The sequence below is a fragment of the Falco cherrug genome, chromosome 7, assembly GCF_023634085.1.
Source record: "Falco cherrug isolate bFalChe1 chromosome 7, bFalChe1.pri, whole genome shotgun sequence".
Taxonomy (NCBI): domain Eukaryota; kingdom Metazoa; phylum Chordata; class Aves; order Falconiformes; family Falconidae; genus Falco; species Falco cherrug.
In genome coordinates, this window is record NC_073703.1 from 14001187 (window position 1) to 14019510 (window position 18324).

The 18324-nt window shown below is 43.2% G+C and overlaps 1 protein-coding gene across 1 annotated transcript in view; it reads left to right on the top strand.

The window, feature by feature from the left end:
- Positions 1-18324, top strand: part of HDGFL3 (HDGF like 3) — a 38364-nt gene that overhangs the window by 4878 nt on the left and 15162 nt on the right. Inside the window, exon 2 of the mRNA XM_055716859.1 lies at positions 18236-18312. Coding sequence (XP_055572834.1) covers positions 18236-18312 — 77 coding nt within the window. The remainder of the gene's footprint in view (positions 1-18235; positions 18313-18324) is intronic.

Sequence of the window (18324 nt, forward strand, 5' to 3'; positions counted from 1 at the left end):
ACTAGTATGAAGGTGTATTATTTACTGTCTTGTGAAGGTGAATTTTCTGTTTTCTGAACTCCTGTTTGTCTTGTCCAGTTCCTTTATTGCTACTCTGAATTAACACCTACTTGAACTCCAAATTTGCTGGTTAGCTGACAGTCCTCATCTGAATATCACTATTGAAAAGCATCTGACAATAGCAATGGCAAAATAGTATTTGGGGCACTTTAACGTATTAGAGTTGCAAATGGGTCTGAAATTGTCAGTATATTGCTTAGAGTAATACATAGTAAATGCTGTCATTTTAATGGGAACTGGTGTCTGTGGCAGGCTGAGCATCATAAATGTAACGATTACATGATAGTTTTAAGCTGAGTGGGTTTTTTCAGTATCGTTGAGTATGTCCCCCATTCAGCAAGTAAGGCACCTTAAAGTATGAGGTACAGTAATCCAAGGAGAGGGCTTAAAGGTAAGCTTATGCTTAAAGACTTTGTTAGACTACAGCCTAAAAAGATAAGGCTAATAACACTATAGTATTATAGTGTAATATAGTATTAGAGACTATTAGAAGAAATTACGACTAAAAAGTGTCAGAACTCCAGAAGATTTTCAGTATCAGTAAAATAAATTTAAAATGTATTTTGGACACCTCTACGCAGGCATTATAGTAAATGAACGTCCCGCTCCCAGTTCAGTGAAGTATGGATGGAGCTAGTGGGTTGATTGTGTTGAAGCTCTCAGTGAGCACCTAGACCAATGTTCTGACATAGTTTGGTAAAATACAAGATACTTAACCAGGAACAACTTCGGTCGGTTATAATTGCAACTGTGACAGCTTGGAAATATCAAGCTCTCAGACACATCATAGAAGAAAGATTCTACATTTTAAGTGTTTGATATTTAAAACAGATCATTTGTTTTCTTATTATTGTAAGGCTATGGGAAGGTAGGCTTTCCCTGGCAGGGTTTATCTTTTTTGGCAAAGAATGACAGACAAAAATCAGATTAGATCCAGAAAACTTCAAAGCATCCATCAGAAATGGACAACAGATCTTTCTCTGTGTTTTTCTGCCAAAACTCAGTCTGCAGTCTTTTGAGCTTTTCTCTTCGGCCATTTGGGGCCTGTCCAGTCCTTCACTGTGTGCTTTTCTCCTTTTTCCCCTTTTGGTTGCTCTGGTTTATGACCTCACTTCTGCTGTGTTACTAAATATGAGTCTCCTGTGACTTCTTTACCAACTCAGAGCTTCTTCCGTCTCTCTCCCTCTTTAATTATGTACCTCGCTCGTACATCACTCCTTGGAGATCTGCAAGCAATTTTTCATGGCAGGTCTCTGTTTGTTCCTTTCCGAGATGAGACGTGATTTGCTGATCACTGCAAAGGTCTCTCTTAACCTAGGGACTAATGGTGAAGTTGTGGCTTCTTCGGGCAGCACTCCCAGGACTTCTGCTCTGGTGCATCTAAAGAGCCCATTTAAGGCAGTGAGTCCTTTACGGAATTGGGTTTTTACTTTCTGAACCTTCTGCACCAGGTTAGCACATGTTGCTTAGACAGCATTTAAACTTTTATTCGCAGATATCTGGTCGTATTTAGAGTAGGTGTGAGTGCCTTTTCAGTGACTTCATCGGCTCATCGAGTACCGTTTCCTTCACTTCCTAAAGCAAAAATAACAAGGAGTGAAGTGTGAATTCTCCTAGTGTTTGGAAGGTAAGGAACCTCAGCAGCTGATGGCCTGTCTCCATGCTCCTGCATTCTGCTTTAAGTGTGACTTAAAAACAGATTTCATCTGAGGATTGTAGCGTAAAGTGGAGTAATTTTTATACGTAAAGTTGAACCATAGCCTACAGTAAAACCTTTCCAGTTGCTCTTGTTTGGCAAATGAATTATTTTGGGACCAAGATGTTCTACGGTTTTTGTTAGCACAGCAGGGATATTTTGGAAAACTTTAAAATTCAGTTCTTTAAATCTCTCTCTTTTGTTTTGGTTGTTGGGTTTTTTTCTTTAATTAGTTTAAATAACTAGCCCCAAATGTGCAGGTCTGATCTCTTTGTGTAAATGACAATAGATGAATACATTTTCTCCTGCAGTGTTACGATTTTAAGTCCAAATGAAGCTAATGCAGAATGAAGACGGTTGTCTCAGAAGTTTTGAGGCAAAAAGCAATCAAAGTTTTTCATACCCATACTCTACAGACTTTTTTGTTAGATATTTTTCCTTCTCATTTTTGAAGCTACTGAATAATTTTCGTCAACTAATGTCTTGGAAATCATTGGATGTATGTTTTGTCTGAAGGAAGGTTGCCCCTTTCAGTGAAATCTGTAGCCTGTCAAGTCAATTGGTACGTTCTTGCTGCAAAAAGGTATGAGAAATGTTAGTTTCCATTACATTAATTGACAGATCTCTTTTTATTATTGTGTAAAGAACCTTTTAGGACCCCCAACTGGAATGATTTTTTTGTAAGCATGGGCAGCAAAATGAAGGCTGAGTTTTCAGTCTTAACTCTTCATTTCCTGATCTCCCCATCATAACAATGCATTAACAAGTCTTCCTGCATTTAGGGTAATAAAAATCTTGTAAGCAAGTGATTGCTGACAGTAAGTATATACAATTGTCATTTGAGGATAGATGAAAGAATTTCCTGATAATGTTGGAAAAGTGATGACAATGTAGAGAGCTTGGACATTTCAACTGTTTGAAATGGTGGTGTCTGAGCAGTGAAGACCTTTCCACTGTATGCTTGAGAGGCATAAAGGAGAAGGAGAAGTGATTAAATACAGCAACAAACACTGGAAAGTAGCCTGTGTGGAGCAGGCAGGCAGAGGTTGTGGACCCAGCTTTTTAAAGGTGTTAGGAATTAGCTGAGCATCAGTACTTTGCCATGTCTTTAGGTGCCTCGGTACTTTTCACATCTGCCCTGCATCATCTGTATCTCTGATCTCTACATAGCATGGATATGTGTGTGTGTACACGCACATACCTGTTCTGTGCGTAGGTATACACACTCCCACAGGAAAGATAGGTGCTTGAAACATAGGTGTAGCACATGACTGTGCAGCACATCACTTGGCTCTGGACTCCAACAGAGGAAGCATCAACAGAGAAGGGCCCAGTAGTTTGGCCGAAGCACAATAGGAGTGACTAGAACGAACAGTTGTTTGAAAGATTCCAAGAAATATCTGGCAAACAAGTGAGTATCATGAGTTAAAGCTTCTAAAACTTAAAGAAGGAAACAGATCCTTGTGTCTTCCTCTTGGGAAGTCTTTGCATTACTGGCTTTGCACACCTGAGGTGGTTTCATTCATTTGTGTAACAGCCAGTTCTAAACCTGATACAGAAACTGGAAATAAACTGCAGGTATATTTCCAGTTTTCCTTTCTTCTCCTCATTGATACGACAGTCTTGGTAATACTTACTTTTACTTGAAGGGTATATGAGACCTGGCTTTAGGGTTGGGTTTTGTTGTTTGTTTGTTTATATCAATTTTTTGTTCTAGAAAACAGAAAGCAGGTAAGAAATTTGAGTAAATACTACAGCATCGTAACAAAACAATGAACTTCCCATGTTATGATGTAGTTCTTATCGCCCCATTCTGAAGTTCCCCATCCTTCAGATGGTCTCAGGTCAATGCAGATATTATACTTGGCATCGTTACTGCTCCAGAAAGGCACATAATGTTCTTAAATTTCAGAAGGATTTAATTTCTATCTCCTGGTCTTTTTTTAAAGACCTGCTGAAATCTGAAAATGCCTTCAGAGTCAACATAAAGGGAGGAGATGAGATCGTGCTGTGCTCTGGGCAGCACTAAGCCCAGCGTTAGAAAGGACAGGTGTCCATTGACTTTGGTCTCTGCCTTAGAAAAGTACATTTAAATCTCTTTCAGGTTTCCATTAGCAGGCTGAAAGGATAATTAGCATAGATCTGTAGCCCCAAAAATGCAAACTGGAAACAACTGTTTATTTTGCCTTGCAGCAACGTGTAAAAAACCTAGAGAGAGGCTGTTTGCCAGCTCCAGTTTGGCTGCTCGAATAGAAGACATCATGTAACAAAAGAGGAAAAACAGGGCAAAGAATATCATACACCAAATAATTTCTTTGAGACCATCAGTTAACAAAGCATCCTACGTACAGCACAGTGAGTAGGGCCAGGGAGAAAGTGAAAAATTCCAGACTGTAGGGACATCACAGGTATCAATGTGGTGTCACCAAAGTCAACTAGGAAACAGTGTGTCAGTCTTTAAAGTCAGTAACTTTATACTCCTTGGGCTTGGAAAGCACCTACCTGTGAAACCCCTTGTAACACAGAAAGTAAAACCACACTGAGGCAGTGAGTAGAAGAAACTTTAAGTCTGGGAGAGCTTGAGACACTATTACACAATAACACATACTATTTCTGGGAATCAGTCCCATATCAGACTAGATTACTAAATGTAGTAAATAGAAGTACATATTGAAACTTAATAATAACATGAGGAGTGACCTTACAGAGCTATGTAGCATCAGTCTGGAGATGCAGTCCCAGGGGGGAGAACCAGGAAAGTAGAGAGCAGCAAATGCTAGAGTTGCAAAGAACATTCTAGAGTTGCTTCCCTTGAAAGTTTATGTGTTTTGCATAAAAAGTCATTGGATACAGGCAATGCTTTTTTTTTTTTGCAAGTTTTTCTTTGGGTCCTCAAATCTTATGTTCAAACCTCCATGAAAGAGGGGTATTGTGAACCCCTTCTTTTAATTCCTGAAGGATGGGGTATCTTCCTGAGCTGGAGTCTCCTCCACATGAAGAAAACAGGAATCCAGGTCTCCATTCCTGGCTGTTACCCTAGTTCCTAACCTATTGTTTGGTAACTAGAAGGCAGTTCCTCCAGCTCCTCCACGATCCTTTGGGAAAATTTTAGTTGTAAGGCACACTTACGGTTCACCTTTTGTATTGCACATACCAGTATTTTCCTGTTGCAGCAGCTGTGGGATGGGGGAAAGGGAGGAAGGCACTGGTGGAGTGGCGTTTAGATTAGCATGTACCATGGGCTGACCGTCCTGACAAAGCAGCATAAGATGATACCGGAAAGCAGAGCACCGTGCCTCAAGAGGTGGTTTGTGAACTCTCAGGTTTTGCCGTTCTCTTTCCTACTGCTTGTGCAGGGACCACCCAAGTACCAAGGGTGAGGGGGGCTCCAGGGCCAGCAGGCGTGGGGAGGGTGATTTGCACCCCATGTAGGAAGTGAGGCTATCCATGCGTGGCCTGCCCTCCTTCCTTGGGAGATAATTTATTATTCATCGCTGTATGTAAAGTAATCTCAGGCCCCATTGATTGCTTTTTGGTGTGTGCTTGACATAAATATCTCTGTATTTTTCTTTAGCTTCCTCCAGCTCGTTACCAGCCTGTACGGCCATGTCCTGCACGGGGCTGAAATAATTTTCCTGGGTGCGGTTGCACCACGTGAGGCTTGTCTGCCAGCTCTCTGGCAGGATGTGTGTTTGCATATGGGGATTTCTGCATATTGCCTTGACCTTTGCAGCACATCGGTTGTTCCAATGTAACTTGTGGTCCACTATTGGCTTCCTGTAGTATTGCTGCTTCCAGCTTTCTCTCTCTTACGTTGCCAATCCTTTTTCCCAGATGTGTTAGCTTTTTCCTTTTGCAAACTGAATTTCGGTTTACTTGCAGCTCATATTTCTCACAGACCCAGGGCTCTGTGAGTCAGTTGTCACATTGGTTTTACCATTACTGAGTGTAGTGAAGTGACTGCATGTTTATACATACATACATAGGAGCATAAGAGACTATCTTTCTCCTAATATTTGCAAAGGCTCCCAGCTTGCTGCCCCAGGCGCCTCTCCCAGAATGTGGAATAAGGTGTTAAGTGGGGCGCATCCTGGCAAGGAATACACCTAAGCAAGGCATCTCATGCCAGGGGCACTGTGCCCTACCGTAGTAGCATTTTTGTCATCTTGTTCTTAAGCTAATTAGTTGCTAGTTGGTTTTCAGCCCAGATGTCACAGTTTCCATCTGAGCCAGTGTAAATTTGTATTTCTGTAAAGATTTCTTCAGACACTACTATCTGGAATCCAATTAGGTAGTGTTCATTCAGGATTAATCACATGTGGAAGTGTTTGCAGAATTGAGATTCCTGTGTTCTTAGCAGCATACTGTTACCACTGTGTTTCATTATCCTCCAGGCACCAGCTTGGGCATTTCATGTGTTGTAGGAGTAGCCCCGCACAGATCCAGCGCAGGGCTGGAGCTTGCTGTCCTGGTTGTTACGGAATAGTGGAAGGAAGGGGATACCTATCCCATTAGTTTGCCCTTTGAAGACCGTGTCCCAAAGGCAGCAAATGAGCTCAACTGCATAAAGATTCCTTGATTTCAATGAAACTTCTTACATGTGTGCTGCCGTGCCTGTAGAAACATAAAGTAGGACCACAACCTAAGGGAGAAGGCAGATATTCCTGTTAAAAAAGGAGGGGGTGGGGGGGAAGATGACATTCCTTACTGCAGTGCCTCTCTACATACCAGGGCTTTTGAAAGATAGTGGTGTAGCAAACGCAACAGGTAATTCTTTTCGTATGGTGTCTGGATCAGGTGACTCACATATGTTCACATTTTCAGGTGCGCCTTTTGCTGCTTTTTATCAAGAGTTCTTTTTCAAAATCTTCCTCTTGTGCAAAGTTTATTTTTCTTTGTCAAAGTCAGTATTTCTATCACAGCTTTTAGAAGAAGGTAGCATAAAGTTATCAAGCCTTGTGGTTAGAATTTTCATGTCTGCTAAGATACATATCACCAGCAAGAAGCTTGTTCTATCTGTTAATATTTTGTTTTCTTAGCCTTTATTTGAAAGACTCTGCTTTGGAGCTTTTTATTGCTGTTAAGGGAGTCGGTCAGTTTTCTGAGCAGTGTTTTTGAATTGGTACTTCTGGTAAAATGACAAGAATTCCTCGTTAAAAGATGAGAACAGATTAGAGAAGACACATTCAGCAGACAGGGCTCTTCAGCATTAAAATGCTGTGAATGTTTTCTCCTTATCTTTTGGAAGATGTTTTATGCCATCTCCTGCCTTACAAATGAATGGATTCACCTGCATATATAATTGCCTGTGTTATTGTGCTGGATGGGATCTGATCATACAAAGACAATGGCTTTGTTTATGCTGCCAAACTGTATGCCCAGCTGTGCTTGCAGGATCAAGCCTCTAGCTGTTAAGTTTTTAGAAGCCCATAATAATAAAGATTTTAGTGGCAGTATGTTAAGAAGAAACACCAACAACTTTAGCAGATGTGGGAGCAAGGGGAACAATATTTTTATGAGATGCTTACACTTTTTCTGAAGCATTTGCTGCTAGATGAAGGTGCTCGTTTACTTGTTTGTCGGATGTCAGCGGTACAGTTGCCCTGGTGTAGCAGCAGGGGTGTCTCCATACTGCAGGTAAGACTGAACTGGGGATCTTGACACTTAAAAGCAGTGTGAGCTAAAACTCTTTGGTTGTGGAGCACGGTTTGGACACATCATGTGTCATCACCAGTGTGTTAGGAAGTAAAGGCAAGTGACACTTCGAATTAAAATTTGGAATGCTGACTGAAAGGCGCTTGATTGGATTTTGTTGATTTGTATGAGGTGTATCTGCATCCCAGGACAAATTCATATGTGCAGTGTTCCCTAACGTCCTTCCCTAGTTGCAGATATGTCTCCACTAACCAAGTTCTCTTTTATGTGTAATTGCCTTTTCCCAGTTATTTGCACAATATGAGTCAGAATAATATGCTGTTTCTTTACAGCTGCTTTTTAAAACAAAATGGTAACCGGATTTTAAACATGTTTTTTTTTACTGAGCTGCTGGGGGAGAGTGCTAAGCTCCTGTGCTTAGTATGGATGCCATTCCTGATTCAGAGGTAACGAGTGTTTTAAAAAATTAATATTAATGTATGCAGGAAAACAGCTATTACAATTCCACACATGCAATTTGTCTCTTGACAGCCTGTATCATTTTTAAATCACCATTCCTTTAAAATTAATCTTCTGATTACCCCTCCAAGTGCAGTATGGAAATGAGAGAGAGTGATGGCCAAAAGCCCTTGGTCTTGTTCAGAGAAGGAAAGTCAAAGAAAATCAGAGACTTTTGGAAGAAAGCAGATTCTGGAGTAAACTTTGTGTCTTCTGTAACATAACTGGAGCTGAGTCACTAGGTTTTGTAGATAACTAATGGTCATGGAAACACCATATTCTGAGAGGTTATTTGAAAATAATTCAAAATACTTACACATTGCTCATTGGACAGAAAGAAAAGATGTTATAATCTGCAGTCCTACAAGTATGTAAACATGTAGGCAACTTCAAGCCCATGAGTAGAGTACTCACATGCTTAAAACTCATATTTAGTGTTTGTGATATAAAATATATATTTTTAGAATAATGGGCATGCCACCCTAGCAAGTCTGGTCACTACCATATTGACCATCTTCCTCTCGGACATTAATGCCACTTAAATCTCTAAAAATATATCTTTTCATCTTTCATGTTTTTACTATTTCATTTAAGTAATTTTTTTCTAACATGATTTAGTAATTAGGATGCAAGTTCATAGGTCTGCATGTACATAATGGAGTGCTTTGTATATTTTTATATAAAAAGTTTCATTCCTGTAAGCTGCTGCTTAAGATTTTTATTGTTATTATCATTACTTTTAGGAAAATGTTAATCTTTTAGGGACTATCTAAGTAGATTTCAGCAACATACATTTTGGTCAAAACTCAATGAAAACTCTCATCCTGAGGTTTTGGAAACAGAAAAACAGGCAGGTGGGGAGAGTATGACTTGGCTTGGAAAAAATGGTTCCTGAGTCTATTTAGGCAGACAGATTAAAATTCCTAAGAGTTTAACCTAGACTGGGGGACTTTGCAAAGAAGGTATTTGACACCGTAATGACAGCTCCTGGAAATCTGAGCAGAGATTGAAAGCAAACCCAGTAAAAATACCAAAGCTGGGTCCAAGTGCTGCACAGAGACCACTGTGACTGCATGAATCTCTTCTCATTCCATGGTTTTAGCAACTCAGCCGACACAGGCAAAAGCTTCATCTTAGCAAAATAGTATGCCAGTTTAATTGGGTGTTTTGTATCATAGGTGGTGGCTAAGGCTGCAGGAGTAATAGAAACAATTATTTACAGACAGTTGCAAGGTTTATAGCCACCCTAGGCTTTCTACAGGCTCTGAGCTCTTCTGCAGGTACAAGTTTGCAGTTTGTCAGCCGAGTAAACAGGAAAACCTGCCTTTGAAAAATTATTGCAAATCACTCCATTCATGGGCTTTGCAATTAGATTTCATTGCTGCTTATTCCCCCCAGACTGTGCACACGTCATTGTACGTGTTATTTGCATCACAACAAAATAATTGGCCTGTGAGCCGGTGGTGATGCTTGGTGATTATACTTACCCCCTAGCCCCAAAATCTGGACTGAGGCATCTCCCCTGCGGAAGGGTCCCAGGCCACCACCTGCATGTGAGCACCCTCAGTGCTGCGATTTGGTGCTGGGAGCGTGGATGTGCTCCTGCAGTCCTCAGCGCCAGGGTGTGGGATCTGTTCAGGGGCCTTCACCATACCTGGTGCTGCAGAAGCTCCCTGTTGGTGCTGCAGAAGCTCCCTGTTGGTGCTGTGTACGCAGCCCAGCTGGTGCAGGCTGTCTGTGCCTGCAGAACGGTGGGTAGGTAATAGGTAAATTCCTTGTTTATGGTACTGTGAAACAGAAGTTTATGTTTTGAAGTTGTTGCTTTAAATCCTGCAAATAGGTGTTCTGGTGTGAACACGTACACTCAGGTATTTAAGACCAGGAGTCTTTATGGTCTGTGGGTCCACGGAGAGCAACTTAATGAAGACAAATACGTGCTTAGCTGTGTCTCCATTCCCTCTGCAGCACTGATCAGGACACTCACGTAGTCTCATCTCTACTGCTGCACCCAAACCTCAGAGGGGTGCAGGACACCAAAAATGTTCTGCGCTTTTAAGGGACAAAGATTTTGTGTTCTTTCCCCATGTAAACAGTATTTTTTCTGTGCAGGCACTTGTTCTGTGACAAGGAATGCTTCGGTCCCCTGGTATTATACTCCTTAGCTGCAACTGGTGGTAGCAAAACAAGTCACAGAGGAGACAAGCAGGAAGGTTTTCTGTACCCAAAGGCCGAGATGATAGTTGCAACCTCCAGTGTCAAGCTTGAGTCCTCCCTAGCAGGGGCCTGTGGGCTGCAGCAAGTGAAGCAGATTGTTCCCTTTGTCTCTAGTATGATTGTGTCCACCCTGACGCAGGCTGGAGGCTCGTGTCTGGGACCTGCAGTCTCCATCGATCACGTATCCTTACTCAAAACGATTTTAACTGCAAACTGTAGTATCAACAGGGTCTTGTGTACTTTGTGGGAAGCCCGACCAAATATTGCACAGGAGCGCTTGGTATTCTTCAGCCTGGAAATACGGTGCCAATCCAATTTTTTTAACTGACTTTTTTAGGAAGTAGATTACATTGGAAAAGAAATAGTAAATTAAGCCAGCCAAGTCTAGGAGACTGCAATCTTCCAGAAATTTGCTTACCTTTTGGCTTTAAGTGTGCCAATAGAGTATAAGGACTAGCAACACTTCTTTTAACAAAAGCTTGGACAGTGGAATATGGAGCCTGGGATATGTGGAACAGATGAGCCTCAAGTATAAAATTTGGTTGTGTATATTTGACCAAATGTCAATGCTCTAGGCAGGCTGTATCTGACTGAAAAGTTTTTGATCAAGTTGACTGGCCAAAAAATCCTATCTCATGAATATAACATTTTTCCTTAAATCAAACAAAATCAATGAAATAGTAAAATTCAAGTGTAAATATTGCAAGGCCAGAAAATATTCCTCAGTCTAATAGAGTTCTTACTCCATTCATCCATTCTTTCTAGCAGATGCGATATGGAAGGTGGCAGGGTTTATCTGAGCCTGCTTTGAGGCTTTTGGGGAGAAGATATGACTTTTCATGTCCCTTTGGCTTATGAGAAGACAGTGGCAGGAGAGAAATAGTGTTTGTGAGTGTGTAGTCCCCAAAATTTCTCTTTTGTTGATGTCTTGATTGGTTAATTAGTGTTTATTTGCTGCATGTCTTCCAAACACATTTTTGTATGTGCACTTCTTGCACGCTTTTGTATTTCAAGACAAAAATATTTGTAGTAAGATGATAAAGTAAGATAACCAGATTTGTCATCAGAAACTGTTTTCAGTTGGTGTTAGCGGGCTGAGAATGGTTTGCTCAGGTGGATGGACATCGCAAACAGTATTTTGATATCTGAGGAATAATTCAGACAAAGAACTATGCTTAAAGGGAAGAAAAATAAACACAAAATGCCTCAAAGCTGGCAATCTCTGTTGGAAATGAACAACCTCTCACCATCCACCCACAAATAAAAAGTAATTTTGTGAGCCATGAAACTTAAGCTTATTTTTCTCTGGCTTGTTTTTATGTGGATTCCCTGTTGCCTGATGTTTTGGTTAAGCCTGCATTGCAAGCTGTCTCTTAGCACATGGACTACTTATCTGTCCATCTTCTGATGGACAGCCTATTTATCACAAAACATGGGGAAACTAGTACCTCTTTGGCCTTTCTCCTTCTGCCTGGTTTGGCAAAATTGTCTGACATGTCCCTGAGTTATTGCAGGTAAAAGACTGAAAATACTGTGAGCACATCCTTTCCTTTCCTTAGGGACAGACTGGAGGGGGGGAAAATCCCAGGGGTAGCACCATTGCTTCGCTCACAGTGGCAGGGAAGCACTTCACTTGGAAAAGGTGGAGCATTTTTGCAGCAGTCTAACTTTGGGGTGTGCTCACTGGGAGGATTACAGTTTGGTAACCTGGAATCCTTCTCTGACAGAGCTGGAAGTACTTGCTACTAGTTGCACCTAGCTACTGTTTTAGCAGTGGACCTCGAGTGCTTTATGGGGATCAGTACCCCATTTGTACCAGTACAGTGAGACTGAAGGCGGTGCAGTGATGTGGCCAAGGTCATCCCAGAGGCTAGCGGCCGATATAGGAGATAGGACCAGTCTCTGTAGCCCCAGAGTCTCCTCCTGTGACAGTCTTCTGCCCACCAGCCGTGAAAGCTCACAGAGGAATCACATGAATAGATCTGTTATCTCCAAAGTCATGCATATAGATACCAGTCATGCAGAACTAAGCTTTGGCCCCATTTCCATCTTGAAGATTAAAGCAGCTCTGCAGAAAGTATATTTCAACTTTGTCTTAAAAATATGCTGCTAATTAGGGATGTAAAGGGGCTGAACTCAGCTGCAAGACTGCTGATCTTTCCTAGTGAGACACTGCCTGCCAGCATTGTTTGGACTCCCAACTAACCCTTCATTGTCTTCTATCTCGTTGAGGTCCTGAGCATGCACAGAAAAAAAGGAGGATTGATGTCTTTATATTGTCATTTCTGGCTGTTTGCAGGATACCCTTCAGCCATTTTCAGCAGTGCTCAAAAGTATGCTCTGCTGTTTTTAATCTTGTTTTGCTTTTTGTTTTTGCTGGTGGCACTCTTCTATGCCCAGAGACTTTTAATTTTTACTTTTGTAGCTGTGCAGTTCCACCTTATTAAGTTGGATTCTGCTTCTAGTCTCACCCTTCGCAAGGTTATCTTTTCTAATGGGTGAAAAAGTGCATATGCCAGCATTCCACACTAGGAGTTCTAGTATGTGATGTACATCGGGGAAGGAGTTGAGCTGTGCTTCAAATATCATATAGTCCTGATAAATGAGAGAAAAATTCTGCAGTCTCCGATCAGCTTTACTTGGATTGCTGTTCAATTTAAGGACTACAGAATTTGAGTCATAGTTTTTAGCTTGAGGGAGGTTGGTTATTTTTTTTTCTTTTTTTTTTTTTTTTATTTCCCCTCTACATTTTAGGAACCTCTGGGGGAAGAAAAGAATTAATATTTTACATTTTACAGAACAGTATTTTAAATAATGGTTTAGAAAAGATACTGCCATACTGCTGACTCCGGGTAGCATTAGCTATTAAAAAGCATATTAAATCCATCTGAATAAAAGTGTTGTAGAAAAGCAAAATACCCTATTTTAATAATGGATTTTGAAGAGTATTGCTTTTATCCATCTAGAGTTTTGCTAATAAGCTAACTGCAAAAGATCAAGCTGTTTGCCTGTGTTGGGCAATAATAAGCAACTTGAACCACTTTCCAGCAAAAATACTACAGGCCTTTGCTCGACTGCTGTGCAGTGACTCCGGGGATTTCAGTGGGAGATACTGATCTCTGCAATGCTTCTGTGTGCTTTTGCCAATCAAAGGCATTTACAGTGTGTCAAAACAACCAGTGATTTACTGCTCTGCAGTTTTAATGCCCTCTTTTTGCAAAATAAAAGGACATGTTCTTGTGGTTTCAAGGCCTGCATAAGCATCTCCACATGCTGAAGGAAAGCTTTCTTGTCTGTAAATGTGGACCCGATAGGTATTTTTGCAGAGTACCTGTTTTTTCGCAGTGTCAAATTCCGCTGGAATATAACGGAACAGGATCTGGGCCGAAAGCCACCCGGACAGCCTGAAATTCCTGCTTCTGAGCAGCAGCTTAGCCACAGCAGAGAGATTTTGTGATAGCCATACGAGGTGACACCTGCTGTCCCTCCAAGTGGAAGGAGACACATCTGGGCTGCCCTTCCGCCTTGATGGGCAGGACTGCCCCTTTCTTGACTGCTGCAGTAACATAAACCTCCACAGAAAGCTGCTCTGCGTAGACAAGCAGAGAGACAAAGCTTGCCGTTTTCCCAGTGTCTCCGAGCCGGTTTCCCATTTTGCAGGGAACATGGAGCTCTCTGGAGCAGAACACCCAGGAGGGGGTGCAGCTTCCTCTGGTTCTGCACCAGCCCTCCCAGGGAGCTCCTCTGCCTGTCTGGAATATGCCACCTTATCCCACAGGCAGGCACGGGGATGATTTGTGCTTCTGAGAGCCACCTCGGTGCTCCTTGCAGGGCTCCGGCTCTGCAGCTCCAGTGCGACCCCAGCCAGGGCCCCCCTCCCCAGGGTCCCTGACCTCACGGCAACTGGGAAGGCAGCGGTGCAGCACCAGTACTGCTAAACCCAGCCTGTGAGAACCAGACTACCTGGGAAGTCACCAATTGCTCAGCACCACTGAGAGCAAAATACTCAGGCTGCATATACATCCTAGCCTATAAACTACAACGCAAGGAGACAGATTTCTTGCTTACACATTGGTAGTCCCTAGCAACACCATTTGATAAAGCCCTGCTCTGGTTTGAGAGGGCCAGGCTGAATTTTTTTTTTCAGTGTTCCTGACCCTAGAAGCCTGGCATTTGTTTACCGGAGGGGTGGGGGGAAAAGCACAGTTACATCTTTAAAGCTGTGCTGCTTGGTTGGCAAACAAATGCTGGGCAGCGCAGCGCTGCTGAGGTTGTGCGAAGAGAAAGCAATTGTTATTCATTAAGCAGATGACAGCAACGGGAGCAAGGGGGATAAAACTTGAAATTTGAAACCACCTGCTTTAATTTTAGCCATAATTGAAGCGGCTGCCCATGATGTTGCTGATGCACGTATCAGATTCGCGCGCCATGCACAGCTCTCGGTGATTTCTGTGGCAGCAAGCTCCAGCCCACTGTGTGCTCTGGTTGGGGAGAGGATAGATCTCCTGTTTGATTGCAGGTTATAACGGGTACTTCAGAATCTGTTTGTTTCCTTCCAGAAGCAAAATGCAATCGCAGTCTGGCTCCCTGATAGATGCTTTAATCATTAGTGAGGTTTCTGTGACTACAACACTGTGCCCTAGTATGGGTGCACTTGCCTCTTTTGTTCCTGGTTCGAAGCAGTGATGCTTTTCTCGCTCATGTGCTCACGCGCTTGCTCTTTCTCTCCCTCCCTCCCTCTCTCCCTCCCTCTCTGTCTTTGAGCTTGCTGATATGGCGAAAAATATCAGATCCAAATCTTTGGCATATTTAACCAAAACATCTTGTAGGATGGGAATAAATTGCGACTGAGTGCAGCAGCAGGGGGCTGCAGTATGGTTGCTCGTACCGCTTGCTTTCTGTTGCTACAGAACAGCGGCAATCATCAGGGAGTGCTGGGGTTGTTCTGCAGCTAAATAAGCACTTGGGGGCTCAGCATGCATAAAGGGCTACGGTGCTTTTGCTGGGAATGGCTGGACTGTGCAAAGCTCTCCTCATAAGGTCTGTAATGCAGGGATTCGCATGAAACAGGTAAAAAGGGAAGAGATATTCCTTATTGGCAGAGAGGGTCTCGTCCTTCGCTAAATTCTGTGGAGTTTTTGCTGCGGAGTTAAACGGCCATAAGATAGCACTGTCACTTCATATTCAGCCTCGTTACAGTACTGGTGACATAAGCCTGAGAGCTGGGGAGCTCACAGCAAAATCGGTGAAGGCAGGAGAAGTCTTGACCTCAGCTGCACAGTGAAATGGTAGAGTGGGAGCATTAACCGTCTATCCTTGAGCTGTTTAGTGCAGATTTATATTGCGTGTGTTTGTATGTGTATGCCAGCTTTCAAAAGCTATGAAAAGCTTTTTTATGGTTTCCTGTGATGATACACAGTCAGAGGGGATACTCAGATGGATAAAGAAATATGCCACGAAATGGGGAGCAGGTGAGCTGCGTGACAGATGTGTGTGCTGTCCTTTGTCAGTTTGGTGCTGCTCCTTAGCTAACAGTATGAAGTGCTGGGAATGTGACATGAGGCTTAACTCCACTTGGGATGTTGCTTAGAAGATCCTCACTGCATTGGAGCATAGCACATTGTTGATGTAAGGTCCTCGTTCCCTTCTGATCAGCATTCCCTGCTAAGCATGTCTTCATTCCTTCACTTTACTGATTGTTTACAGCTGTTTGCTTTATTTCATGAGAAATTCTTAAAGGGCTGAGGCAGTAACTGGACTGCAGTGCTCTGTAATGCAGCCCAGAGCTGGTGCCGCCTTTCAAGTGGCCAGATGAGGTTCACACTCACGTCCCAGCAGACATTGTTTGTCTCAGGCACAGAGGCCCACATTTTTCTGGGGTCTGGTATCTCTCTGGACATCTTCCTTGTCACGATAAAGAGGAAGATGGCTATGGCATCCACAGTTGAGGTACCCTGTACTTGGCAAACTGCCAACGCAGCACTTTTTTGGTCTGATGCGTAGATACTTCCATCTTTAAGGAAGCATGAAATGTGTTGCAGAGTGGGACACGCTATCTCCCCGACTTGCTATCAGTTTGTGAAGTGAGTTATGAGTTATTCCCCTGCAGTCTTTTTATCACTGTTACAGTCTAACACCTGTATTTAAATGATGAATTAGTGAGAAAGTAACCACATTATGGGCACTTACTTAAGAACAAATAGTTAATGTCAGAAAATAACGAGTTCTGAAAAAATATCTTTGGCAGTCTTTCCTCTGTGTATTCCTGATGATGAAGAGAACACCAAACAGCCTGTCATGTCGTTTCAGCTCCTTCTTAAACATAGCTGAACTAAAAGGGAATGCATGCTTCCATCTTCCAACAGCATCTGTCTTCCTTCTATGTGCATTCAAATAATAGATTCACCTCTTATTTATCAATTCATTAGCTTTGTTGAATAGAAAAAGGTGGGTAATTGCTGTGCCCACGAGGTGTGTGACACCTCTGACTATCACGGATTGTCTCCTGCAGACGGTGCTGGGTTGTAGGTGACACGTGGCCCAGTGTGCCAGAGCCCCACCATCCGCACCCCTGGGTTGTGCCGCAGAGAAGAGACAGGGGATGCTTTGGGAGTGCTCTTCTATCCCCTGATTTTGGCATAGCTTCAGAGAGTGCTCTGCTTAGACCTAAAAGATAGGCATCCAGTTCTTTTGCAGAAAGGAGTCCTGTGACATTACAGCTCCACATGTGGCTCTGGTTTCTCTGTCCCCAACGGGTGTCCTTGCAGAAAGACCAAAAGTACTTGAATTCTTACAAAGACTTGTACTCCTTTGAGAGCTACATAGCCAGCAGATGCTTTACAGTGAAAGAGAACATCCTTTGAAAACAATCTGGTGTTTATTAATCAACAAGAATTCAGTGTTTGGGGTCCTTCGGCAGGAAAAGAGAAGGAAAGCACATGTGGGCCTGGCCTCCTGAGTGAAAACATGCAGGTTCCATCCCCATGCTCTGCTGAGGAGCAGATTTCGTGTAGCATTGGTATGTCAGCACTTTGCTCTCAGTTCCAGTGACATTTGGCAGGATTCAATATGCTTATGTTGAGATGAGTTCCCTCAGACCCAGGCAGCAAGCCATTCACCTGCTCTCTGGTGTTGCCCTATAGATGATACTTACATTCATTAGGCTCCCTCTTAGCTGGAGAGTTCTCTGGACGCTTAATTTTAGACACCGACATATGCTCAGAAGTGCCATTTCTGTCAAGGAGGGCACTTAGATCTTATTCAAAGCTGTGCTGATGTTCTGGTTGATGTGGGGAGGCACCTGGACCCTATTTCTCTTGCAGAGGACTGAAAAACTCCATACAGACAAGACTTAGTTATGACCCTGACCTCCAGCCTCGCCGCCAGGCTCTCAGCACTGGGAGATGGGGTCTGGGCACCGCTTAGCCTGGGGGCTTCATCCCAGTCCCAGCTATATCTCAGGAGAGCCCCCTCCCCATCCCTCCCTTAGCAGCTCTGCAGCTCTATCTTGAGAAATATGAGGCCAGGGGTAAAATGTGAAAGAAGCAGTGGAGTACAGAGGGGAGTGGTGACCCAAACCTCTGGAGGAAGGCGAGTCCCAGGCCCTCCTCCCTGGTGTGCGTTACGCATTGTACGCCGCATCCGACCATCGCCACCAGGAAGCACCGATGGAGGTTGTCTGGTTTTCCGGCTGCAGAGGTGCCATCTGTTCTCCATTTGTGGCAGAAGTTATTTAGGTGGCTGTGTGAGACAGACAGGATTACCCTCTGGGCTTTGGTGCCTTTGATGAGGCGGCATCTGAAGTTAACACTTAAATTAAGCAGACTTGATTTTATTGCCTTTGTGTGTTATAATGCCCATGAAATCATGACAACTTTTTGTCTGCTCCTTGCTCTTCTGTCGTGTCCCTGCAGTGTTTCTGTCATGCGCTGACGGCGTGTGACCTGCCTGCCTGACAGATCGGCAGCTGTCACCCCTTCCCCGTGCCAGCACACCGTGGGAACCTCCCAGGGCTGCGGCATACCTGCGCTACGGCTCCCACGGCTTGGTGGGGATTCTTGGATGAGGGACACCACATTTGGGAGTAATCCTTTTTCCATTTCTGTCTCACAGATTGATGAACTCCCTGAAGGAGCCGTGAAGCCTCCAGCAAATAAATACCCCATCTTCTTTTTCGGGACTCATGAAACGTAAGTGAATGA